The 27,836-nt window shown below is 37.9% G+C and overlaps 2 protein-coding genes across 2 annotated transcripts in view; one reads left to right on the plus strand and one right to left on the minus strand.

The window, feature by feature from the left end:
* Positions 1 to 27,836, minus strand: part of spg (dedicator of cytokinesis spg) — a gene marked incomplete at its 3' end in the record, with an annotated part of 46,721 nt that overhangs the window by 14,209 nt on the left and 4,676 nt on the right. Inside the window, exons 5-8 of the mRNA XM_028313973.1 lie at positions 3,506 to 3,620; positions 1,915 to 2,199; positions 590 to 802; positions 11 to 110 (exon numbers count right to left, since the gene is read on the minus strand). Coding sequence (XP_028169774.1) covers positions 11 to 110; positions 590 to 802; positions 1,915 to 2,199; positions 3,506 to 3,620 — 713 coding nt within the window. The remainder of the gene's footprint in view (positions 1 to 10; positions 111 to 589; positions 803 to 1,914; positions 2,200 to 3,505; positions 3,621 to 27,836) is intronic.
* Inx3 (innexin 3) lies at positions 10,303 to 27,330 on the plus strand. The gene is made up of 9 exons (XM_028313976.1): positions 10,303 to 10,580; positions 16,430 to 16,611; positions 22,508 to 22,704; positions 23,204 to 23,326; positions 23,878 to 23,973; positions 24,238 to 24,348; positions 24,439 to 24,575; positions 25,004 to 25,151; positions 25,490 to 27,330. Exons 2-9 carry the CDS (start codon positions 16,449 to 16,451, stop codon positions 25,673 to 25,675), a joined length of 1,161 nt encoding a protein of 386 aa, XP_028169777.1. The 5' UTR covers positions 10,303 to 10,580; positions 16,430 to 16,448; the 3' UTR covers positions 25,676 to 27,330.

Here is a 27,836-nt window from a genome sequence, read left to right on the forward strand (position 1 = left end):
AAATGCATACCGTAATTTGGTTGCCCAGGTAAAATATTGCACTTGTTTGTTTGTTTCCGTATCAGCATATCATGTAGCTGATGAAAGTCTTTTTCCTCACATTGATAAACCTGGAAATAAGAATGAGTAAACATAATATTATTATAAGTTCATGTAAACATTTTTTTATACGGTTCTCCAGATTTTCTCAATCAATAGAAACTTCTCATTCTCAAGTCAGGTCTCCCGGTGATAAGGGCCCGGAAGTCTGATAACACTACTCCCTGCACCTGCCCATCTCCCCACACGAACCACCCATGCCAATAGTTATATTTACCTGCATTTATCCATATTCTAAGCTTTTCTGTCATATTTCCTGTGAGCTCATACCTTAAAAGTATACTCCTTTTCGCTAGGATGCTGTCCCGGCTGCCTCAAGAACACTTCCAGGGACAGTACCCCTGCGCCTAGAGGTCTCCTGGCCACCGGTCCTCGTCTCTCCCCTGTCCCACTACTCCCGGCACCGGCCCACCTCTCCTGCGTCTATCTGTCTGTCTTTTATCCCAAGCTACCTAAGCCCAAATTTTGTCTGGTTTTTGTGATCACATACCTTAAAAGTATACTCCTTTTCGCTAGGATGCTGTCCCGGCTGCCTCAAGAACTCTGCCAGGGACAGTACCCCTGCGCCTAGAGGTCTCCTGGCCACCGGTCCTCGTCTCTCCCCTGTCCCACTCCCACTGCTCCCTGCTCCTGCCCATCTACCCACGCGAACCACCCACGCTACCAGCCATAGTTCCCGGGACAAATCTGTCGTTGAGAGATCCTGGAACACATCCCCATTATTTTAGTTATTATCAGATAATTATGAAATATACCGGGGTTGTTTCCGACATAATAAAAAAACTTGTGTTTTTATTTGTGTTGTTTCTCGCTCAAAATTGTTCATACCTAATTATTTCAATTTTATATTTACTTATTAAAATAAACAGATTCAATGTAAACACAAATAATATTGATTGATTTATTTCACCATAATTAATCATTACTCATACTGCAATTTAATTAAATAATACAACAATGTTTACAGTTTTTGTAGCTTTAAAAGTACAATAACATTCACATCGATATTACCTCCGCACATCCTGTAACGAAACCCGTCGCGTCAACTAATAAGAAACGGATGGGATTACAAAATCTTAATACCAGTCCGGCTAGACCAGCTGGAAAGTAACTAGTCGACTAGCCGAGCAGACTGGTCGCTAGACAAAAACTTGACGCGCCATATCGGGCCTCATGTGGTAAACGACAGTTCAAGAAACCCGCTTCCAATAATCACTGCAATTTCGAAAAGTACACGGTGTAATGGAGTAAAGGCGATTTAGTTATCGCTCGACCTAAAGTATTTATGTTATTGTAAATAATAATTACTTGCATATAAATAGTAACCCGACAACAAAGCATAAGGTCACGGTCTCGAATCGAAATAAGAAATGAAAAGAATGTAAATAATAATTTTATTTGGCGGTTCCCTCTATAGAATTTGATTTCCTAACGCCTCTTAAATAAATAAATATATATGCTGGGATCTCACCACTTCTAGTAATGTTATGAATATTGTGTTTCGCTATTATAACCCTGAACCTCTCTAATAACCAACAGTTGAGCTCTCCTCACGCCATTTAGCCATAGAACTAGTTCAGCTTCATCCCTACTGGCCGAGTGTCCGAAGTCCCTTATGGTACACAATACTTACAGCGAACAGCGTGCTGTTAGCGTGGAGTCTGTCTACGTAGTTGGAGAACCCATCTCTCGCTATCCTGACTCTAAATCTCTCTGATAGCGGTTGAGCTCTTCTCGCGTCATGTAGCCATAAGAGTAGTTCGGCTTCATCCCCTCATGCTATACGTCAAGTAAAGTTATTCACACAATACTTACAGCGAACAGCGTGCTGTTAGCGTGGAGTCTATCTACGTAGTTGGAGAACCCATCTCTCGCTATCCTGACTCTAAATCTCTCTGATAGGGGTTGAGCTCGTCTCGCGTCGTGGAGCCATAAGAGTAATTCAGCTTCGTCCCCGCTGGCCGTGTGTCCGAAGTCTCTCATGCTGCACATTAGGTGGTGGGATTGGGCCGCTGTGGTGGGGATGGTGGTGCCATTTGTGAGGGTACCGGAGTTGAAGCTGCTGCCAGACCCGCCAGCTCTTCGGAGGGTGCCACGCCACTGGGTAGAAAAAATATAGGTTTATGGAAAATATTAAGATGTTTTGGGTTTATGTCTAACGTAAGTGCAGACATTCGTCAGTTTGATAAAGATTGTTTATTAAATTAACGCAGGTAGACCCAGACATTTAACTATGTATAGGTTTAGCGCATAACAATGTGTAATGGGCCTTGTAACATAAATTTGCGTATAATTAACTAACTAGGGAAAATTGCATTTCATCTTATCAGGCGTTATTTCCAGTGTCATCACAAAATAACAATCATTATTGGCCTACATTAAGATATCGACTTAAGTCACCATTTAAAATACCGAGTAGTCACTATGTATATCATTTCAAAAGCGTAAATAACGTATTTCTCTCCGTTATTTACTTAACCACTTCATAAAACTTTGAAGTAATTATCTGCGTTAATTAACTAAGTGGCGATACTTTTCTGTTTCCACGCTTACATGCCAGTTCAGTGGAACCATGCAACGATAATAACACATAACAATAAGGGGCTAAGCACATGTCCTTTTAGGTTCACGTATGTGCCACATCGAGACAAGACACGCATGGATTATTCCACTTTGTTCACCTGGGTGATATCACCTAGGTGAAGAAAATTGAATTTTTAGTGTCCTCATTTCCCCTCGGGACCATTTCACCCAACTTAATTTTTCAGGTGAATTGAGTCGACATAAAAATGAAAAAAAAAGTTGAATTAAATCTGGTGAACATAATATGCGAAGACCTGGATGAATTAATTCCTCATTAATCTGGGTGATATCACCTGGGTGAAATGGTTCCGAGGTGAAATTAGGTCACCAAAAATTCCACTTTCTTCACCCAGGCGAACAAAGTGGAATAAACCACACTCGTACGCGATAGAAAACATTTTGCTGAACTGTTCAAACATTGTAACTGCTTGTTATGCTGTTTACAGGGCTATCTAGACTCAGACGTGCTCGTTGGACACTTTCTAGTTATTTAATATCCTTAGCATATTCCACGGCTAGTTACCATCGTTTTAATAATGACTGGTAACTGTCTAAAGCTCAAAAACGGACAGAACCTAGGATAGAAAGTTTATACAAAACTACAAATTTGACTATCACAGTAAGTTTGCGGTTTGTGAAGTAATCCCTTGAGCTACGGAAATTATTTTCAAAAATCTTTTACCAGTAAAATGCTACCTATTGGATGACATAGGCTATACCTTTCTGTGGCAAAACTGGCAAACCAAATTTTAGAGAATGAAGCCGCGGGCAAAAGCTTCCTAAATAAATCTGAATAATATTTTTAAGTAGGTATACTACTCACTGCTGCCGCGCGCTCTGCACTTTCAACGTGCACCCTGTATAGTTCCACTAAACTGATGTCCTCAGGCTCCACGGCAGCTGCTCCTCGGCGTGGCACCAGCTCAAGACCGAGTTTTCTATAACAATGCAAGTTAACACTTAAGATTACTGAATGAAAAAAAACTACAAATCAGAATCCTACCTACAGCAGGACTCAAGCCATCAAATTCTTTTATTACTTAGGCAGGTACAAGGCTTTGGCCTTATAAATTCAATGAACTTTGCGGTAGATAAGTCTTTAGTTGAGAGTGGAGTTCGAAATGATTAAGGTAACTTCATTCCCACATAAAAGAGGGGACCACTTTTCCCGCTTTTTCGCACATATTTGTTAGTAGTTGTATGCTTATTATTTATATGGAAGAATACTAATCTGCACAACACTTCTAAAAACAAATCTGGTACTCTAATAACGACCACAACAATACCATTAAGTCTCCACTCCACGACAGAGTCAGGGTCAAATTAATAGTGACTCCAGCTACAAATCACGCGGCCTCAGCTCGGAACCAAATTGCAATCTCGCAAGGGACCCAGCATTTGTGTGATTCGTGTTCATGACAATAATTACTTTTTAATTACATAACTAAGTTATTTAAATTCTAGTAGTTTAACCCATTCTTTAGGGCTCTTTCCCTCGGATATACCTATCTCGTTTTTGCAGGATCCCGTTTATTAGTATACGTGTTTTAATATTAACATTTACAGGAACATCTCGTTTGCTGTATCCCTTAAAAAACCGATCCGTACGAATTTGGAATTAGAATTTCAAACAGACTTGTGTGACACGGGCAGTCCAGTTTTGCAGGATTCTGCATGACTGGATCTGGCAAAACGGGATTGCCGTTGGAAAGGGCATTTTGTGGTACAGTAAGCATCAAAGAGTTCGTGATAACCAAAGTAGCCAAAAAGTTCGCATCACGTCTTTGTTACTATTGGGATAAGGTTGTGTTGACTTTTTGGCCACTTTGGGTATCACGAACTATTTGACGCCGGCTGTACTTACATACGTACAGAATAAAACAAATGAATGAAATAGTAAACCTAAGCCAACTTGTTTCAGTGAAATAACATGCACATTTTACCGCCTACGTGCGTCCAAATCCGTATGACGAATACTTTTAACTCGAAAAGTTAGCGACCGCAAAAAAGGCGTAATAAAACCGCAAAGTGAAACGCTGACATTCTATAACGAATGCAGGTCCCTTGGTTCTTTGGAAAAATCAAGCAAATAGTCACAGCTCGCAAATATTATGAATCACTTGAAAAACATTCTGGGAATTACCTGCGGCGTGAACAGGTTATAATAAAGTAGGCTCTCGCAGCTGAAACGATGGTACAGACGAGGGCACATCAAGCTTAGCACTGTAAATCTTACGTGGTTGTGATAAAAGCCATTTTCCAATAAAAATTCTAGTCTGATGTGCTGTCGCCTCTCCAAAGGGAAAAGGTGCTGTTTTACAAAAAACAAACAAAGTCTTTAAAAGGTTTAACTATTATTGTTGTGTTTTAAATAGACGCATAGACTGTTGTATGAATCACAGACAATCAAGGTGTTTATTACTATTAGTCCTGCTGTTATTTCCGCAGGATTTGTGATAACAGAACCATTATGTTTCACACTTTTTATATTTTGTGTATCTTTTGCACATCTATTCGTTTTCATAAATATGTTCTTTACCATTAAACTCCATCTAAACATCGGGTTTAATAAAAAGCCTTCATTCAAACAAAAGACTTAAACGAGCTCCAAAATATGTAGCACTCGTACATGCATATTAAGCTAAGCATTGTGGCATCTTATGACGTTGCAGTAAGTGCGATTTTGCAATAAAAAATATATTAGTCTGAGAGTTTCTTGTACACGTAACCACGAAAAAGACCACGGTTAATTCCGTACTCATTAAAGACCGCCAATCGTTTCTTATTAATAAGCTGCATAAAATGTTTAAACTATAAACGGCTCGTTCAAATACAATAACAGTTAAAAACCCTTTAAATTACTGCAAACGTTTCAAATTTTCTTGTCGATTCCCGAATTAAAGCGCCAAAGACTGCGAATACATAATTATATGTTTTAAGAAGACTATTTTAAAAGCCAAATTAGATGACGGGTAATCGGTCACGTAATCGCCGTTGTAGCCGAGCTTTCAATCAAATCACGTACAACAGCTTTCGACATACGCAAAAAGCTGCCTTAACGGTTTGTGAAAGAGCTTAAATTGAAATAAAATTCGAGTTTGTAACCTCATATCTGCATATAGAAAGAAATCATATTACACAAGAGTTGCTTATACTTGAATTCCGATGAAAGGTTTCGCACAGCTTTTGTGGAATGCAGTCAGCAGGTTGCGAATAGATTTAGTGCTACGAGTAGATATATCGAGCGAGGAGTTACATTCATTAAATGAAGGCGATTATTATAATTTTAAATTGTATAAGCTAAGCGACAAGAAAAAAAACTACAAGTCTCAGAATTTGCCAAACAATGGCAGTTAATTTAAATATTAGTCTGTGTGGTATTCCGCGTACTATCTAAAATAATACTAAATTAAGATATTTTATTTTAATCACGTAGACATCGATGGGAGATTTGACTATACAATACTCAATGACAGTCATGAAAATTGAACGTCAATTTTTTTAGGTATTTAGATATTACATTTGAGCTGCAGTTGTACCTAACTGTAGCAATATAAAATTCATGTATGAAGCACTGTTACAAACACAATGACTAATCGCTATTTAAGCGCCTGTAACTGATTTAATGTAATTCCCTTTCAAATACCTAATGAGGAAAAATAAATTCTGGTGACATATTATATATTCATTCAAAACATTAAACACCACGTAACTTTATTGAGGATGTTCAAAACCATGAAATGAATTGATTTATTTCAGCGGTTATTTTATCAAATTACTTTACCTAAACAAATTATAATAGGTATACCTAGTTATTTGACAGAATTTAAAGTTAAATTAAAACTGAAATGTTGTAGGATTAAGCGCCCACAGCAGTCGCTTTTGATGTTATCTTAATAAGGAGGTCTATTAAAAAAACTGCCCCAATCAGAAGTCAGAGAAGAAAAAACTGTATGTAATGAAACTTTTTAACATTCCCACCTTTCTATCACGGGGAATGCTTAGTATTCTTCAAATCCTGAACTACAAAAATATCTTATGTAGTATCAGGCATTTCTGAACCTAATGGCATGTCATAGCAAGTTAGGACATGTAGGTAGAATAATCGAGAAATATTGAACCCTGAACGCCAATATACATTTTAGGTCGATTTGACCGATGAGGCTCGAGTTCGGCGTGCACCAAAAGGTCGCCAAACCAGTTCCGAGCGACACTGGCTGATGTCTGGCAATGCCTGTGGCACGTTGCCATCCGATGGACAGTCGACAGCACATCACCTATACATTTTTGTTGAATTTTGACCTCTACTACAACGATATAGGATACCAGTGTTAAGCTTAATGCGGGACGAGTAATCTATCATCGACATTTTTTATTTGCCATAACATACATAATTATTTTTAAACATCAGTTAGGCACTACTTAATTCTAAGGCTGCATGCAGATATGTCCTTAGATACATTATTTATTTAACATAAAACTGTACACAGCAAGGAGAACGAGATAACCAGATAAATATCTACTAATAATCATGTTTATGTGAAGAGTGGTAACATCAACTATCTACTAATATTTATACGACATTTATAGTACTTAATATCAAAGGGGATCAACATGAAGATGTAAGTTTGTATGGTAAGCCCCAATTACTTCTCAAAAAATGCTCTTATATTTTATGCTTTTTGACCAGACTAGACTTTTGTGACAGACCGTATGACAGACAGAAGCTAATACGAAACTATAGTAAGCGCAAAATAAGTAGAATTGAATAAGCTCGCAAGTGCTTGCTTCGCAAATTGGCACGTGCCTTATCGTAAATCCCATTGAACGTTTCAAACAAATCAGTCAAATTCTTCATAACAATCTTCCAAAATAATAAAACCACCCAAAGACGTAACGGACTAAAGCTTTAAAGCTATTGCATAAGTAAGAACGGCAAATATAGCAAATACGACTGGATAGCATCACTCACGACGACATCCAAACTGGTAAATCCAGTTTATCTAAATCTTTTTGGCATAGAACTTTAGGCTTTACGCAACCGAACATAGACTATACAAAAACTCGTGTGAATTCTAAATTTTGAGCTCACATTTTGCATTTTAATATGCCTTAACCACAGACATAGTTCGCTGCGCTGCTTTTGTATATTTCCGTTAGTAAAGGAATCCATTGCGTATCCCTACAAAGGATATATTCCCGGAATAAAAGTGCCAAACCGCGTGGTTCCGCCAGAGTAAAATGGAACAACTAAGGAACAAAAACGCGTCCGCATCTGGTCAAAGCGTGGGGTTAAAGGCCAACACAACTCCTCTATTTTCTTCTGGTAAAATGGGGAGGGTTTTTTTTCGGCAGTGGGGACAAACTTAACTGACCTGTAGGCCTAGGATGCGCGCCTTGATAAACTTTTATCGAGGCATTTTATCGATTTTGCACGATAAGCTCATACATTTGTCGCCTAAAATCGTCGATAAGATTTTATAAAAATGCGTATTCTAGCCCGGCTGAAAACCTAGCGGTGCGGACGATGATGATAAAAAATGGCTTAAAAGACTTTAGATACCTACATAAAATAAAATAATAGTTTTTTGGATGTGCTCTAATAAGAAGTGGGTGGAACGTTTCGGATGGCGTATCAGGAGGTCTCTGTTTGCACTCTTTGAGGGTTGCTTACGTTTAGCAGTGCACTGTTGTGGCTGAAATATGATGATCTGACATAACATATCAGTGAATAATGTATTATTTAATTGGAAAGATATGGGCTGCCAAAACAACATTATGCAGTGCAGCAAAAAGATCTACCTATCTGTCGCAAACAAGTTCTATGTGGGCGAAGAGATATTCTTAAACGATATAGACTTCTTTATAACTTTATTTTCTACGAGAAAGTATGTAAATCCCATCAAAAACAATACTTGTCAAAAAAACCAAGTCTCGCAACTCAGTTGTTCTACGGTAAAAAGTTGTGAGATCCATGTAATACCAAGTCCAGGCCAGGAAATCTTTAACGTTTTACATAAATATATTGACTTTGCCATCGCATGAAAACACGTGTAAATTAAATTATTTAGTGCGATGGCCAAGTTAATATATTTATGTAAAACGTTAAAGATTTCCTGGCCTGGACTTGGTATTACATGGATCTCACAACTTTTTACCGTAGAACAACTGAGTTGCGAGACTTGGTTTTTTTGACAAGTATTGTTTTTGATGGGATCTTATGTATCTAGAAAACTGGACCGAAATTGAAAAATTTTACTCGACTTGGCGGTTGCACTACCGTGCCCCCAAATATTTTAGTTTTTCCTTGATTCATACACCAAACACTACTTATATTCCAAATTTGAAGCTTTTAGGTCTGCTAGAAGTGCCTTAGAATTTTGATGATCGGTGAGTCAGTCAGTGAGTCAGTGAGTGACAAAATTAAGTAACTTTGACCCGTTATAATTCTTAAACTACTGGTTCAAATTGAATGAAATTTTAAATATACCGTGTCTTTACAATGCCTGCATAGCTAATGAAAATTCAGCCTTCTAGTTTTATCCACAACGAAGTTACAGGCGGTCGAAAATGGCCTGAATTGCTTCGAGATAATTGAAATAACTATAGTTTAAATAAAATTTTCATGAATCACGGGATTTTACACGAAGTTAACATTTAACAGTAATCAAAATTTTAGACCAAAACGACAAACAAACACGTTGTTTATTTTATAAAACTTAAAGCACAGAATACATAATTAGCTTAAAGTTACATAACAGCTGCGTTACATAATAAAACTCACAAATCATTCCGATAAAGTGACTTAAGCGACCTAGAAAGTTTAAAATGCATTCTTATCGATATTTACATATTACAAGGTAAACGTGAGTTCCAGCAGCATGCAACACCGAATTCAACAAAACTATGTTTTTATCCGTTTCAAGCGTTTTATGTTTTTTTTAAAGTAATTATTAATCGTATGTATCGAGCACAATTATTACCTTTGTGCCACGAATTGCTGTCAATCCAGTCTCCGATAACGGAGATGATTTAGTTAGTTCATAATGATTTCTTTGCCTTTACACTAACATTGCGGGAATAATACAAAGTACCTAGGTGTTATTTTTAATTTAAATGTTATCCTTTAATAAATTGAAGACCGCAAAGAATCAACATAAAATACCTACATATTATATCAATCAATCATTTAATGTAATAAGTAAGTAAAATCACATCATCCAAATTCCCAAAAATCGTAGGCGTAATATGTAGTTACGCCGCATTACAACATTAATTCAATGGCACATTTATAAATTACTGCATCCGACAATGTGTTAATTAACAGCCGCAGGCGATTCCCACTCGTTAAAACCAGTCATCATAATCTCGTCTAAAAAATTGGCATTCGAAGCTCAAAGTATAGCCCACGGAGAAAACACATGAGACGAAAAGTCAAGACCCTCACAGAACTCGTTCAACGACGAATTCTCTCTGCTACTGACTACCGTGCAGTTACTTGGTTTGGGGAGAGCGAGAGGGCCGATGTAAGTGAAGGGGGATCGCGCTTGCGGGACAGAGACAGCCGTACTGCGCACACGCAGCAAGCACAAGTTCGGTAGTGAACACGCGCGCAACTCGGCGTGCAGGAGGTCGGCCGACAACGCTTTCCAGTTTGTGTTTCCGACCCACGGGCAGCTGGCGTGTCGCATGCAGCGCCCGCAGTGCCACTCGTTTTACTCCATCATTTAATTTGTTAACTCATGACTTACTACAATAATATCATGACGTAAAACTGTAAAGGCGCTCTTTATGTACAAGTGAGGTTGTGTTTGTTGTGTTGTGCAAAAGACAACGTGCTAACATAAAAATTAAGAGAAACCGGAGGCGAACGAAAAACTACTGTTAGGTTCAAAAAGGTAAGTTGTGTCACAAAAGCTCAGCTTTGGGATGAATCGAGACGCGCATAAGTCATATCGACAAGCTGTGGAATGCTGTTTGACAGCATACATGTGCGGGAACAAAAGACTTGTGCATACACTCATCTTATTTCTTTTTTATTCTGTCTGCCTTCTGTGAGTAACGAATAATAGTGATACCAATTCGGTGAGCATATTGAAATGTTCGATAACACCGGACATAGCATTTTATAACTCATCTATCAAATTATGGTGGGACTAATGGGGTCCGATGTGTCGGAGTTTCTCACAGGTAGCGGCCGTGTCTCCATTTACCTGAGCGGCCGTAGGGGAAGGGACGCTACACTCGTTACCAGGCATAATATTTGAATAGAATGGACAAAACTATTTGTAGTAATAATAAATCATTTTAACACACTTCTGTTAATTACCACGTTTCCAAAGCAAGGATCTAGACAAAAGGATTAAGTTCACGGTTATCACGAACGTACATAAGTTCGAGTTGTTTATAGCACGTGAAATGAACATCGCCGATGAAGCAAGGGGAATAAACTACCACAGCACGTGATATTTTCACGGTCCACAGACTTCAGGTTGAAGATGATCCCGCCAAGGACGCGGCAATATTGAATCAAAAACATAATTTGCTAATTAAGATACAACCCGGATGCGAACTTTGAGATTTCAATTCAGAATTTTGCTTCTGAATAAATAAAATACACTTCCTTATTTCCTAAAGTAATTGTTATCAAATTGCAATTAATATTACCACTTGTATTGTGAAGTGACACATTCTATAATTAGTTTTTTGGGCGAAATTAGTTAATTAGGTCATTAAGACTGTTGTTTGGGCCCTTGCGTAACTTGTCAGCATAATAATAGTGCGATTAGATCCTCATTTTTGTATGAATGCATAATTATACGCAATATCTATGATACTTTTTGATTCATAACTTGTTTCCTTTCATTTGTACATGGCACAGTTTAATGAGTACGTTTTAATAGATCGTGAATACTTTTATGATCATTAACTAATGATCGATTCCACAAATAGCCAACCTACGTGATGATTCCCACGAGTCAAAAAGCTTAGTATATTCCTTACAGAGCCTAATTTGAATAACAAATAGAATGTAAAACAAGAGCAGCATATTACTAGTTTCCCACTATGTGTGAGAGTTCTGGGACAAACAAAAAGCGTTCAAACGGTCACGTTCATTGGATTCCTGTCACGCAGTTCGGTTCACGGCACCTGCATAATGTTCCTGCGCCTGGCGATAACCTCAAATGCAATAAAACCTACTTACATTCACATGCAGGCACTTTGAACATACTAAGAATATGTATTTTTAAATTACAATCATAACTAGGTATGTCTATGGTACTTTATGTGGCAATTTTAATAGACGTATAAACCTCGTTTCTACGCAACTAACTGAACAGTTAATGCAAGGCCGAAATGATAAGAGTGACATACATTAATATAGGAATCTGAACCAGTAGTGCCCTTTACCCCATAAATATCAATCAGCGATAAGCAAATTGTCAACGGAAGGGAATTTTGGGATCGCTTTTTTGTGGATTTCATACTTTTTTCTAGCAATACGTTTGAATAGCAGTTCTAATCTAATCTTCTAAAAATCACACATAATTTGTCATTTGTGATGAATCAAATCGGAATTTCACGAGTTGATTCAAGTAATCGTGTTAAATCATAGTCGTAGCGATAAAAAAATGTTACCTCATCTATACTTTTATAAAACCAGACCAATTTAGCATCTATGGCACAGGAATAAGAACCTTGGGACACCCGCAGTCCCGACGAGTATTGTCATCGTGATAAGAGCCTCATTGCATGCGCGTTCCGTACGCGATATCAATTAACCCGTATAAGGATCACAACGCCTGTTCTGTTTTGTTCACAAAGCGGCCAAGTATTTCCCACAATGTCTTTGACCTTATTGATAAAAAAAAAAATTATGACACTGTCGCAAAAGCTCTCTACAATCGCTTATCAGAGCGTGAATAACAAAAAACCGTAGCCTATATGATATCCGAGCTGCAGCTGGCGTAACCGCAACGCACGCACATTTCCGTATCACTAGATGTTACAACTCTGACAATAACCAGTCACAGGCCAGACCATCGGCTTTAGGTTATCAATAAGCTCATAGAAAATACATCTAAGATATACCAAACACGTGTTTTCCTGCAGTACTCTAGGTAATATAGAGGAACAGCCTCGTTAAAGCAGTCAATAGGAGTTAATTACATTAGACACGAATAGCCGGCATTAGCCGAAGGGATCAATGTTCACACGAGGAATTTCTTAGCGCTTATCTGGGGAAACGAAGTGACGCTTATCTCGTGCTCTTTTTGTGTCTGTATTTTCAGTGCTCGCCGACTGTTCAAATGAAATGAGCGAATGCTCTTGTAACAGAGCGTGATCGGAGCCACGTAAATTACAACAGAGGCGACAAACGGGCCGCTCACTTGCAATCCGCAGATCTCTTAGTTACCTAACTGAACCGAAACCGGTCGATTCGTGTCATTAGACACGGTTGGAGCTCTCAGAATCTCTTTTGTCCAAGAGCACTCAGGATTCCATTCCCACGAACAGGTTGTGTTATATCATGTCTGGATGATGCTCAGTGTCCGCGTCCAGCGCAATTAGTGTCCATTCAGCGCCGACGCGTGCCAGCCAATTTAAATAAGTACAGCTGATGATAATACATGCTTGAGATTGTTAGCTGAAGCATCCACTGTGAAGAACAAAACCTATAATTTCTCGTGATTCTATTTCGACGTGTCTTTATGCAAATTCGGTTTTTATGACGGAAACTATAAACGTTGTTATTACGAAGCCGCGAATGGCCAATGATAAATGGGATGCGGTAACTGGCGAGTGAAACAAGGATACGTTTTAAAGCCGCAAAGGGCCAGACTCGGGCCCACCGCGTCTGTGCGCCTGCGCATGTCATAAAAGGTGGAATGCGCCTCGCAGTGTGCTGCTTAGCTTGTTACTTTATCAGTTATTACTTAGCAAACTTACACTCCAAATTCCAATTTCTTGGGTAATGAGCCAGAGAAACGGGATTCTTATTAAAAAATAACTAATTCGTTTTTATAGAGTGGTAAAAAGAAGTTAATCCATTATAACGGCAAACGGCAAACGATTAATTACAACAATCGCCTTTGGAAAACATTTAAGAGCGTAAAAAATATTTCCATCCAAAACTAATCGGTCGTCGAGATCTCGCGAAATGCCGCCAATGTCGGTAAAGATTGTCGCTTCGCAAACTGGTTTCCGCGTAAAATTCGCGTTGCCAGGCGGTGCATCACCCAGGGTCGGGAAGGTAAAACAGAGGGGGGGCGCGGGGACTTGAAAACGCAGGAGGCGCACGAGCGGCGGCGGTCGACGACCCGCCACATGCCCTGCGCCGGCGCAACATTCGCCTTCACAGACCATCCTAACACGATCACAAGATTATGCTAGCAAATTCAATGGAATACAGACCAAATTGACGGATCTACACTTGCGAGCAAAAGTATGGAATCACTTACATGAAGTTGTTTCCACGCGATCTTGTGTACAAACCAATTTGTTAATAACAAAAAAAGTAGCACCATTTTAAAGATTTAACTTTTAACTTTAAATTGATACCAAATTCATTTAAATCACACCAGTATTTAAAAAGATATCCCGGCTGATGTAAAGAAGTAAGGAAAAAGACATGTATCAACTGTTTGATACGTCGCGAGTTGCGGCCTATTTACCCCCCATAAAAGCAAGTGTTTTCGGATTTTTGCTTTCACACGTTGATCCATACACATCTCCGCTTCTTTTGACACTTTACCTGGGATTCTACACCTTCAGAAGCAGCACAAATCGTTGCACTATTGCAAGAAGGGCTCAGCCAGAGGGCTGTCGCACGTCAGCTCCACATAAGCCAGTCCTGGGTTTCGAAAGTTTTAAGACGCTTTCGGGAGACTGGTGGCTTTATCCCGAGACCAAGTTCTGAACATTGCCGGTGCACATCGCAGAGGGAAAACCGTTTTTTCATGTCAACTTCTCTACGAAATCGTCATTTGACTGGTATCGACGTCCAGCAGGAGCTCAGAAATGTTCGTAGGATAGCTGTTAGCTTTCCCTCTGCGATGTGCACCGGCAATGTTCAGAACTTGGTCTCGGGATAAAGCCACCAGTCTCCCGAAAGCGTCTTAAAACTTTTGAAACCCAGGACTGGCTTATGTGGAGCTGACGTGCGACAGCCCGCTGGCTTTGCCCTTCTTGCAATAGTGCAACGATTTGTGCTGCTTCTGAAGGTGTAGAATCCCAGGTAAAGTGTCAAAAGAAGCCGAGATGTGTATGGATCAATGTGTGAACGCAAAAATCTGAAAACACGTGCTTTTTTAGGGGGTAAATAGGCCGCAACTCGCGACGTATCAAACAGTTGGTACATGTCTTTTTTCTTACTTCTTCACATCAGTCGGGATATCTTTTTAAATACCGGTGTTATTTAAATGAATTTGGTATCAATTTAAAGTTAAAAGTTTAATCTTTAAAATGGTGCTACTTTTTTAGTTACTAACAAATTCGTTAGTACACAAGATCGCGTGGAAACAACTTCATGTAAGTGATTCCATACTTTTGCTCGCGAGTGTAGTATAGTCCAATATCAAATAAAACAAAAAACTACCGCAACAGTTTTTTAGTTCACTCGTGCAAAGCTAATTCGTGGTTACATCAACAGATCCCCGAGACGTTCAAAATGCTCTGAACATCGATTTAAAAGCAATATTTCGAAATAGCAATTACGATCGCTTCCAATTGACAGTCCAATAAATGGCTGAAGAATTCAAATTTCCATCTATTCAATTATTGTCCCTGCGCGCGACCTAAATAACACATGTGACCGACCACGCCGACACCGCGTAGGAACGGGATCAAGAAGTTGTCAAGGTTGGATCTATTTGTGATGAATTGTCTCTTGCGACTGTGTAGCGACCACTTGTTCTCGTCTTACAGGAACGTAGGAACCACTCATTATACTAGAATCTTGCTCTATCATTCATGCCCTATAAACTTCTACAGGCTGTAGCACGATTACCGTAAACGCGTCAGATGATGCAAACTTGTTAAGTGACCAGTAATAATAAGAAACACATTCTTTATTAATTACTCAATAAGAAATCACGTGTAGGTATTATTATTCAGGAATGAAGAAGACGATATCAATCTGATAAAACGTTTTTAAAATTCAAAGTCAAGTGTATGTTGCATGCGAGCGTGGGCGAGAAGCTGTTCTATGACATCGTTAGATTATGTGAGGTCATTGATTGAGACCCGCATCGGTAGGTACCTGAGCCTAACACCACTTAACGGTTCTTCAACATTTCAAGTCGTGAATAGTCATACAGTCGTGATGCGTACCAATAAAACTGTGATACGAACTAAAATGAAGACATCAACAGTAAACAAGGAGTCTACGCAGCTGTTACACACATTGGTCGAATCAAAACAGTAATAAAGCGCACCGTTTACGTTCTAATTTAGTATTGGTAGCGTATGGCACTTGTCACGATGCGTTTATTTATTTATAGCGTTCCCCATAGTGTCATCTTTTTAACTATGCATAGGGGCATGGGTGTAGGTTATCGTTTTAAATTACTATGAAGACGGGCTACTTACATTTTTGGTAGTTTATTAAAATATTTAAGAAGAAAAAAATTAAATTAAAATGTTTGTAGTTTCACTTTCACAAACTTTCAGTGGTTGCAATAACATTTATTCATCTCTAACTTCACTTTCTAAACTAGCATCTAAATGAAATGTTGTTTGTTTTCAGACAAAAGAATTGAAACAAGATGGCGGTGTTTGGTATGGTCTCCGCGGTGGCGGGCTTCGTCAAGGTCCGCTACCTCATCGACAAAGCTGTCATCGACAACATGGTGTTCCGTATGCACTACCGTATCACCTCTGCCATTCTCTTCCTCTGCTGTATCCTCGTCACCGCCAACAATCTCATTGGTAAGTACATTAATTGGTTCATTTTCTACTACACGTCTTTCTTCTTCGTTAAACTGTACATTTATAACTCTTGTAGTTACTGCAGCTAATTAACCTTTATGAGGTATGTCGCAGAGATTACATGGCATTGAAAGTAGATACCGTTACAGTAAAACATGACTGTTCGTTCAATATTAATGAGCCGGTTATTTTACATATTATTAAGCTACTGCAAACAAGCTTCGCCTTCGGCTAGCTAGATGTAGTAGCAACATCAGTAGCTGATGAAAACGTTGTGAATTTACTGAAGACTATCGAGAAAGTATCTATTAGCGAAGCGAAAGTTGATCGAATTAAGAAGTAGATAGTTCTGAAACTTTCAATTGAATGGTCAGAATTCAGCCTAACTGACCTAGAGAACTAACATGCCGTACAAATAATGCCATAAACGCAGTTACAGTTTGGCTAGACAGCGATCTCGTAACTGGTGTAAAATGAGTCATTTTCAGGTCATTGTTCAGAGTAGGAACCCCGTTGTAACAGTTACCCAAATTGAGACGTCATGACAAATTGGTTGTACAAACGAATACACCGAGTAACGTACGTGATAAGACTCAATTCATTGAAGCAAAGCCGGTCACTGAACCTTTTACATCAACGAGTGAAAAACATAGTCAGTGATTAGATATTTATTGCAGCTCGTTTCACACTTTTCTTGGTACCAATGCGATACGATAAAAGTAATTTACACCTCGTTAGACCAGTTAACCTAATTTACCTAATTCGACATTATATTATGGTTAAATGTTATTAAATTGTTGTATAATACCGCGGTTCACGCATGTAGATACGAGTGTTATCGCGTGCTCCTTGTAAATGACCTACAAACGTAAACAAACTTAATTCACTGTACGGAGTACATCTTAATCGTTTCCTCCAACATATTCAACATCTCAGAATAGATTAAGAATAAATTATCACTAATTAGTTGTTCTGTCCTGAAAATCAACATAATTTTATGACATGTTGCAAAACTTAAGTTTTAATTTAAATATTTATTTTGGATAACATAATTAATAATCAATATGCACTGTCTATCTAAAGGTTCTAGTCTAGTGTTTAAAGATGCCACCAAACAACTTAATTTGCATAAATAACTATCAGGCAGATAGTCACGAAGCTGAGCTTATCAGCCACATTGGAAACACGTATTGATTTTACTTAACACATACACTCTTAATTAATTTTAAGATAATAAATGACCAAGCGACGGGTAAAAATTTAAACATTTTACTGGAATGGTACGATATTGCATCACACTCGAGCAATATAGCCAAAGTGACTGTCCGCTTGACTGGTTTTCTTTATGTTCAAAAAGTCACTGTTAATTTGTTTGTTTTACATTTACTTGTGCTTGTGACTAATATTATCTCTTAAACAAACATTGCACAATTTTCATTGGAACTTTTATGTTCTTTAATTTAGCTTACGTCATTATTTATTCAGTGGTCATATCCACGTTTTATAAGTAAGAATAATGACTATGTTGGCAGAGCGACCCTTAGTAACAACCTTATGTGGCACATCTGACACCTTATACCTTCGTAAAGTTACACTAGGTCACGTTTTAATCTTTCGCTTGCAAATCATTAGTCAGCAAAGCGCACGATAGTGTTATAGCGCTGCAGCCTGTACCAATCGCTCAGGTGCAGTAATCAAAACATCCAGCATTTAACTGCAAGCTCAAGCGATAATGTCAGTTGCCACGCGGCCATATGTGACCCACATTGTGAGAAATCGCCGGTTGTTTTCTTACGCTCGGTTGTGCCAATATCAACCTATAGCAGTAGATTTGAAACTTTGCAAAGCCAATCAGCTTTTGCGGGCAATCAGCGTTGTTTATTGGGTTCAGTTTTGCATTTATAGGGCTAATATTTGAGTTCTAACATCTAAATTATTAAAATTAACTAAAATAGCCATTCAAAAATATTCATGAAACTTTACCACGTAAAATGAAAACAAAGTTTTCAATGTCGTTACAGATGACTACGTGAAAATGTATTATTGCTTGTACAATCAATTGGATCAGCTTAAATAGGTTAGAAAGAACTTCTATGTCTCTTAAACTTGAAAAGCGTTAAAAATATTGCTTCGTCTTCGTCTTCGTTTCAGCCAAATGACGTCCACTGCTGGACAAAGGCCTCCCCCAAGGTTTTCCACAATGAAAAATATTGCTTACGCAATCGAAATTGTTCTACGTGACATAAAAGGTGTCATCATCCTAAGCTGAATACCACAAAATCAGTGTCCAATGTTATTACAACTAACATTTGCAAGTTACCTACCGATTGTTCTATCGTTTACCCCGAAACGCATTGTTTCATGTGAGCAACAATAACAAAATGAATCATATTTTGGTTTCTCGAACACTTTAACAATAACAGGTAAATCACACGCACCAGACAGTTGGCAGTAAAGTTCATGAGGTTCGCCGTGACCCACAAAAATATACAAGTCACATTCTTGGTGGTTGAAAACGGCTACTTAAAGCTACACACTGTGATATCTTATTTGGTTGTAATAGGCACGATTTTACATTAAAAATGTATAGTCCGATGTCCTGGCGATTAAGCGATTGTACAATTTCTGCATTCAGTCAGTACTTATCGGCTTCGGGCAGTTAGTCCTTATCAAACTAGTTTCTCGTTTACTGGATTACCATAACTTGTGTAACCTGATTATTTTCCCATGCAACCAGGTAATATTGGTTCACAATACAAACATTGTGCACGTGCGTATTGTGCGGATGCCTTATAAATAGAGAGGATTGAATAGATCACAAAATATACCGAATGGCTAGCAAAACTAAGGTGCTTGATTTATGTCATTTGCCACAATATTACGCTTACGCTATCACAAGTAAAAAGATCATGGGCATATTCCATAAACTGACGCCCGTATTAAAAAACGATGCTTGCTCAAGTGAAGCAGCAAATCGAACGCACAGCGTTGAATAGAGCTCTGTGATTGGTTCGTGTGTCACCCTGTGCTTCCACGCGCACTGTGAGACTTCATAGTAATGTTTGTTATATGGGCGTGAAAATCAATCAACAATAAGACTCAATATTCATATTTTGTGGCGTGTTTCTTATTTTCCTTGGAGTAAATATTTTTTGCTCTCCTAAATCTGGGTCGTGACCTAAACCTTTTGAACATCAGCCATGAACAGAAGCTACGTTTCAAAGCACCTAGTTTTTGTGGCCTTTGTTGTAACCTGTAGTGTTACACGAGTTACAAGTTACAGATTAATTGGCCTCGGGCAAATGAACTAATAATCCCGAGAGGGCTCGATGGGTTAATTAAAAGCGTGTGACTTCAAGTAACTCGATACCTATCTATTGTAATGACTCTTGAATTTGCAGCAGTCAATGGAGTAATGATTTTTAAATGATGTTTTTCTGTGTGAAATTTGTTGTTTTCCTTACATGAGTGTACATGCATTATGTACTTATGCACTTATTGTCACCATTCCATTAAAACAATTGCATTAGTAGCATTACCTACTTCATGATTAATAGGTGCGTCAGTTAACTTGCATCTTTTTAACTGCACGTAGGACATTAAACCATTTCTCTATGCAAATTCCATTTTAAAACTTCCTTTGTAGGTTGTATAAATGATTTACCATAACTACTACTATCTGCTAAATATTATTTTGTTAAGTACTGCTTCAACTCAAACCCAAATGTGAGGTTTGAGATTAAGTCAAACATTATTATCATTCTATATTGGGCACACACGCATTTGGAAGCTAATAAAAATACCAGTCACTATAGTAGATTTAATATTGATGACACAAATAGCAAGTGGCCATATTGAAAATTGAGTCCAAACTTGACCAACCCAGATTAACAATTGACATAATGGACTCTTTCGTTACACTACACTAAATGGACACGTTACCCAGTTCATCATCCTAATCATTGAGCCTACCAAAATGGCAGACTATTAACTTTGAGCGATACGAGTACCTTTCTATGGAGTAATATCTACTGCTTAATTTCTCAAATGAAGTTGAGAAGTTCCTTGAAAGATATAACAACCTTTACTGTGAACAAAATAAACACAATATCGTCATTCAGTAAAAAGTCCTTCTGAATTATATGTATTTTGCAATTTCGATTTTCTCCTATATGATTTATTCTGAAAATTATCTGCGTGTAAGTGAATTCATGTTCACATACATTTCAAAAAATATATTTCAACACTTCCAGTTTACTCACGTTACTTACAGATAAAACCCAACCCAAACTTATGTCAACAAGATAGGAGCTACTCATCACAGTATTTAGAACTTAAGTATTCAGGTAAAATATGTACTTGTATTATTATTATTCTAAACATGTGATAAATAAGTGGTATTTAGATTCACGTTTGTGGTTTATGACTTCATTAAAGCAACATTGTATTTGATTGAATGTCGATCGAAAATGGCAATAAATAACATTATTATATCATGTAGGTTAGTACGGTTATACATCTGTACTAGAATTTGTAATTCCATTACGCAATGAAGGTCTTTAAAGCCTGCCAGAACCAGTTTCGTCGTCAATGTGGTATTATAGGGTTTATTCTATTAATAAAATGATTGCTTGCACAGTCAGATCCCCAGGGCTAAGTAAGGTGCAAGTCTTGATAAGTTATTGATAAAAACAGACTTTATGTAAAATACTAAGCAATTACCGGTCTCTATAAACGGAAATAAGTTATTACATGTACCGCGATTTACTAATATTTGGTCATGTAGAAAATGGCCTAAGACAAAAAAGGCTGTAATAAAGATAATCAGTATTTAAAATTAATCTCGAAAGAATTACCTGCAAGGAAAACAATAAAGCCCTCACCGATCGTATGAGTCATGTGAAACCCCGAACTTATAGATGACTAAGTAATGACCGGAATAATTTACAGGCCTAATAGGATAAAACACTATACATATATTGAAGTTTAGAGTAATATTCGATTGGAAACGCACAACACAATTCTAAAACCTAAAGAATAAGGAGCTTAAAGAGTTGCAGAATATTGTCAGAGAAGTTTACATTGACACTATTATAAAAGTTTTAGCCTAAGCGCAGACCACCAACTTTTAGCCTAGGCGCAGACCGCCAACTTTTAGCCTGGGCGCAGACCACCGACTTTTAGTTGGCCGATAGTTGAGCCCGATTTTTATTGGTATGAAGAATCGGCCGGTACCAAATAGGTGTGCGCACTTTCATACATGTCCATACTGATTAACAGCTCGACTCAACTATCGGCCAACTAAAAGTCGGTGGTCTGCGCCTAGGCTTATGCAAAACCAGCCTTGATATTCAAAAGGACCAATACAATTATAATACAGTTTCTATACTAGCCATAGTAACACCCTCAGTCGAGCAAGGTGATCAGTCACGGCCACAATTGAACAGGTAGGGGGCAGCTGCAGTGCCATTAGCTATATTGCCGCCATCCGCATGCGCAGTGCAATGTCGAGGACAAAACATGGGATACATTAACTGTAACTGTTAAAATGTTACGGCTATATTTAGATACTGATGCGAGGTGCTACAACTTAAATGTCATCATGTCTGCGTGGTTTTTGCGCCCTGAGTGGCTCGTTAACAGGCGTTTGTGTTTACATTAGTGACGACTAAAAAATATTTGACTAATTGAGTTTGGACAGAGATAGGTTAATTAGTTTTTTATTACAAACCAAACAAATCTGCGTGGGAGTTTTCCAAATACATGTGCAGCACATCAACCTAATTTACATTTAATCTTCAAGAATTAAAGTTTAAAATCCATTGGCTAAAATTGTGTGACAGGTTCACCAGTCGTCTATACCTAAAACTGCCATTGACCCTCATTTCTCTTGCAGGTGACCCGATAGCCTGCATCAACGACGGCGCGATACCCGGCCACGTACTCAACACTTACTGCTGGATCACGTACACGTTCACACTGCCCAATTCCGACTCGAAGGCCGTCGCTCACCCCGGTCTTGGCAACGACTATGAAGAGGAGAAGCGTATCCATGCCTACTATCAGTGGGTGCCGTTCATGCTTTTCTTCCAGGTAAATATACATCCCAAATGAACATAAGAACTCTTTACATGATTTACATGATCGTGTGAACCTAGCATGGTCATTATCACATTAATTAGAGACATCATTACGACGCTGATCTTACTCAATATGGACTCAGGATAGCATTGTTCTAAACGAGATATTAATTGGATGCGGTAACGATTTATAGTTGTATGGAAGTCGCTTGTACCTCGTCTTAATAGGTGCACGGGAGTCGTGATCAAGCCAGCGTATTATAAATCTACTCGGCTTGGACCTTAGGTCAAGGTGACATTGAGAACTTTGATAAAGCTAAAATGATATTCAAAGCTGTTGACTCTTGATAACATGTACTTATTAAGATCGGTGCGATTGCCGTAAAATACCTGCCTTGTTCTTCATAACAAAAAAACGATACAAGCTTCTTTCTTGTTTAAAAAGACGAGATAAAAACTAATGATGCTGACAACGAATGAAATGTACCTAACTGATAGTTTTGTGATTCCAGGGTCTACTCTTCTATTTGCCCCACTGGGTGTGGAAGAACTGGGAAGAGGGGAAGGTCCGCATGATCTCAGACGGCATGCGTGGAACTGTCGCAGCCATCGCGGATGATAAGAGCAACCGACAGGTAAATACTACTAAATAGTAAACACTCATTACTGAACGGACGTAGTCATCATGATTCACTAGTCACTACGCCTTTGTGATCGGATAACTCGCTTGTGATGTCAAAGTGCACTAGGACTGTGAACCGCGCAATCGGTTGAATTGGACTTCTCGTCATATGACGTGTCATTGGAATTTTATTCAGATTTATTGCCATGTATTTTCAACAAAGAAACCACTGTGTATATCTTGCAAAGTCGCGACGCGTAAATCGATTTTGATCTTGAATAAGATACATCGTTCACAATGACAAGCAATTATGAAAAAAATATTTGAATAATAGCGGAGTAGACACTTTTATATGGCGATCAGTTTCATCGCGAATAACATATAGAGTTACAAGCTGATGAAACAATTGAGATAAAGGCTGAATTAATAAGACTTGATGACCGTCCCTAATTAGAGGAATCCGAGCAACTCGGCAGCCATTATTCAATGTAGGACAATTAAAATCTTTACGTGATTACGGAGGTTTTTCTTCACTAAACTTACCCTATTTTATTAAATTTTCAGGCTCGCCTAGTCCAGTACCTGATGGAAACCCTACACATGCACAACGCATACTCTTTCGGCTACTTCTTCTGCGAAGTATTGAATTTCATCAACGTGGTATGTATATTATTAGAAAAGTCGTGTTTACTTGAATTGCACTTTGAAGGCATTCTTAAAATTCTGTTATTCAACACTTTTATCGTCAATTTATAGCAAAGCATAGAATCAAATGTCTTACGTAATGAATTTCTTGATTGAATAAAGAGATTTCTATTGGATAGCCATGTGTTAACAGATACCTACAGATAAATGGTTTTAAATCGTTCCCTAGAAAGTTATGTAAGAATGGTACGTTTAGAACAAAATGCAATCATGTTTCAGGTGGGCAACATCTTCTTCTTGGACACATTCCTCGGTGGAGCCTTCTTGACTTATGGTACTGACGTTGTCAAATTCTCGAATAGGAATCAAGAAGACCGTACCGACCCTATGGTAAGAAACATCTTCCTTGCGCTACACAAAATGCTAACAAGGCTACTTTTATTTGAATTAGGATGATAATATAATATTTGTCGTTTTCAGATTGAAGTATTCCCAAGAATAACCAAGTGTACCTTCCACAAATTTGGTGCTTCCGGCACAATTCAGAAACACGATGCACTGTGTGTCCTCGCTCTGAACATCCTCAATGAAAAAATATTCATTTTCCTGTGGTTCTGGTAAGTGCATTAACGTTTACATTCATACACATCTTAGTCACAACAACTTTAAGACATGTTAACAATGAAATACCTACCTAAAGACATATTCTGAAACCCGCGGTTTTTTAGTCTTAAGCTAGAACTAAACTTAGAATAGAAAACCAATTTGACACAAAAATACCACATTAAAAAGTTATAGACCCAACCAGTCACGCCAGTCGAACCTTAACTTCGAACTCCTATGTTCTTTCGTTGCGGGTCCAATGACAAACTTTCTCCCGGAACAAACTCTACCTTCACTGCTTGGGTTTTTATTGGCAGTCAAGCTGTTGATCCTGGCTACACAGGAATTGCAGCGGTGGGAACGAGAGGTGGAAATAGTCCCTCATTAAAACCAGTCAGGCGGAAAGTAAACGATGACGTAATAACAAAATGAACATTTTCAGGTTCATCATCCTATCAGTGGTATCTGGGTTGGCTCTGGTGTACTCCGCAGCTGTCATCCTGATGCCGAGGACGCGCGAGACGATCCTCAAGAGACGCTTCCGATTCGGAACGCCGAACGGAGTGGAGGCACTTGTTAGGAAAACTCAGGTAAAAACATAACCCTACTTCTGGCGCAGTGGAGTAAAAACTACAAACTATGACACTATGAATCGCACCTATTAAAACTAAATACCTATGGTGCGCAATGCCAAAATCTATATGTCGATTGTATTATCCTCCTAAAATGACACTGTAAGCCAGGGAGAAACCAAAACAGACGTTTAAAAGCGAGCTTAAAGCGAATGAAATCATGAACATGTTAATAAAGCTTACCTATGTAAAGTATTTAATTTATCTAAATGCCTTGTATGTCTATGAACACGTTTGTGAGGGTTAAATACAGTCATAATAACAAATGAACGCACTAAATCCGTATATCCTTTCAGGTTGGCGACTTCCTACTCCTACACTTGCTGGGTCAGAACATGTCTCTGCGAGTGTTCGGAGAAGTTTTAGACGAGCTGTCCCGAAGGCTGCACCTCGGATCCAACGCGCCCTCCGCCCCATCAACCATAGAGATGGCACCGATTTACCCGAACATCGATAAGTTCTCGAAGGAGACCGAGACGTAAGTGAAGTTAGGACCGGCCAAACGAAGCGAGCGGCGATCGTAGTTTGTTTCAAAATGACGTAAATGGATCATTGAATTGAAAGACAAATGAATAACGTTTTATCGGGTTGACGGTTACAACATAAATATAATTTAACACAGTGTTTTGTTATGGTAATATCTACTGTTTATACATTTCAACAGCTTGTAACTTTTACTATTACATACAAATCGTCAGCAGACTGAAATTTTGGCAAGTTAATTATTTTAGCGATCTCCATTTATGTCAGCTTACAACAAACTACTTAAAATTCATGTTCATGACACGCCACTTGCCATGGGCCACTCTATACAGAGCATTAGAGCATTACATACATCTATCAAATATTAGATAACAGTTGACTCCTGTCCAAATCATATATCCGTGAAATCGATTACATTAGGAAATTTAATAAAGACCATACTCTGAGTGATTTCACAGAATATGCATTTGTGACGACTTAGCTAAAAATGTGTCTTGCTGATGTCTTTATTGCTCATATGGTTTCACTTTCAATACCTACCGGCGAACTTATGAAAAACAAGACAACGTATATCATGACATTCCTTTATTAATTAAGGCAACATTGATAGTTTATTGACAAATTTAGTTTTACACGCAGTAAATATTTCATCTAGGCATAAGCTTTAAAATTGGGGTCTCAATAAAATTTAGTGAATGTTGTAACATGGATGAGTTTATGCGAATGTGCATAAAGTAGTCGAAATTCGTTGATAATACAAGGCATATGATATTTAAAGTGTGAAATGGCTGCTGTTAGTAAATATCACTGTTATTGTTTGGTACTGACTGTTGTAGTCACGTGAAGCACCTGGTAATATTGTTTAATGTAAGTTTTTAAGTATTGACTAAGCAGCATGGAGTAAAATGTGCTAATGCTGTGAGTTTAAGGATACGACCTCGGTTAAATGAAGAGAGTGAATACTATGTTCAAGTATTTTTACTATTTACTTGCTTTGTTTTAGCCTTAGTTGACGACGTATCTTGAATTCAACAGATTTAGGTTTAAGTTTTATCTCAATTCATAAAAAGACATCATCTACATTGTCTTTCATAAATAAGAATATTTTTGCTAAAGCTTTATTTGGCTTGATTTCAATAAAGTCATCATACCACCAATCGCACGTGTGCAAAAAATGCCATATTATAAATCTTTAGCGAAATATAGGAAAGTTATTTTATTTACTTAGAGTCAAAGATTTTACTCAAATCTAAATATTACTTACTAATGAAATATATTTTATTATGCTTATGAAATGCCTACTCTACATATTCCTATGAAATCGTTTAACATAAATTAAGATTATTACTGCGGTCTGTGAATATATGGAAAAAATAAATTGATATTTAGGAAAATGCTATTGAAGTGTCCTTTTGTTATATTAAGTGTTAGATAGGACTTGGTGCAAATGGTAAAGTACTATTGTACGTTACTGTACTCATCAAATTTTGTGCCATTACAACAGTCACGTGTTATTTGGATTTTAAATGTGTCTGCGATGCTTTCGGCGATTCCCCACGATACTCGACTCTTCATATCGATATTACTACTATAAGTATACTGTAAGACTCAGTCATAATTGTGTCAATAGAATCTCTTTCTATAATTCCATACACCTAGCATAATAAAACAAAATAGGGTAAACCACCCAATCGTTGGCACTCTACCAATTTATTGGCATGCTCCAGTTTTTTAAGAAAATTAAGATTGTTTGTAGCCAAACCTTATATTTTTTAGTAGAAATTGTAGAGTAATATCATTTATTACTCAACTGGCTACACACGTTTTTTATTTTTTCAAACATCGCGGCGCTTCAACCATTTGTTTGACAAACCGGGACCTGTGCGGAAAAAACAATCGAAATATTCGTTTTTTACTAAGGTAAGAGCTATCATAATCTTTTAAAAAAATGCAAATCTATTTTGTTTTTCTTATACATAATCATTTTGTCTTATTATTGAATATATTAACTGCCTTTTTAAAACATTATTTTATAATTTAACCGCCAACTTTTAATTATTTATGGTGTGCCAACATTTGGTATGCGTAAAATCTGTTTATCCATTTTATTGGCACACATGCCAATAAAAGGGTATTTAAAATAATTTGAGTTTATTAAAA

This window comes from Ostrinia furnacalis, unplaced genomic scaffold (genome assembly GCF_004193835.3).
Source record: "Ostrinia furnacalis isolate ACB-3 unplaced genomic scaffold, ASM419383v2 OfSCF4451, whole genome shotgun sequence".
NCBI lineage: Eukaryota > Metazoa > Arthropoda > Insecta > Lepidoptera > Crambidae > Ostrinia > Ostrinia furnacalis.

Excerpts from the sequence above, each read along its gene's own strand:
- Inx3 (XM_028313976.1), top strand. The coding sequence starts at position 16,449 with ATGGCGGTGTTTGGTATGGTCTCCGCGGTGGCGGGCTTCGTCAAGGTC. Across the intron at positions 23,327-23,877 it reads ATGATAAGAGCAACCGACAG|GCTCGCCTAGTCCAGTACCT; the intron begins GTAAATACTACT and ends TTAAATTTTCAG. Across the intron at positions 25,152-25,489 it reads CACTTGTTAGGAAAACTCAG|GTTGGCGACTTCCTACTCCT; the intron begins GTAAAAACATAA and ends ATATCCTTTCAG.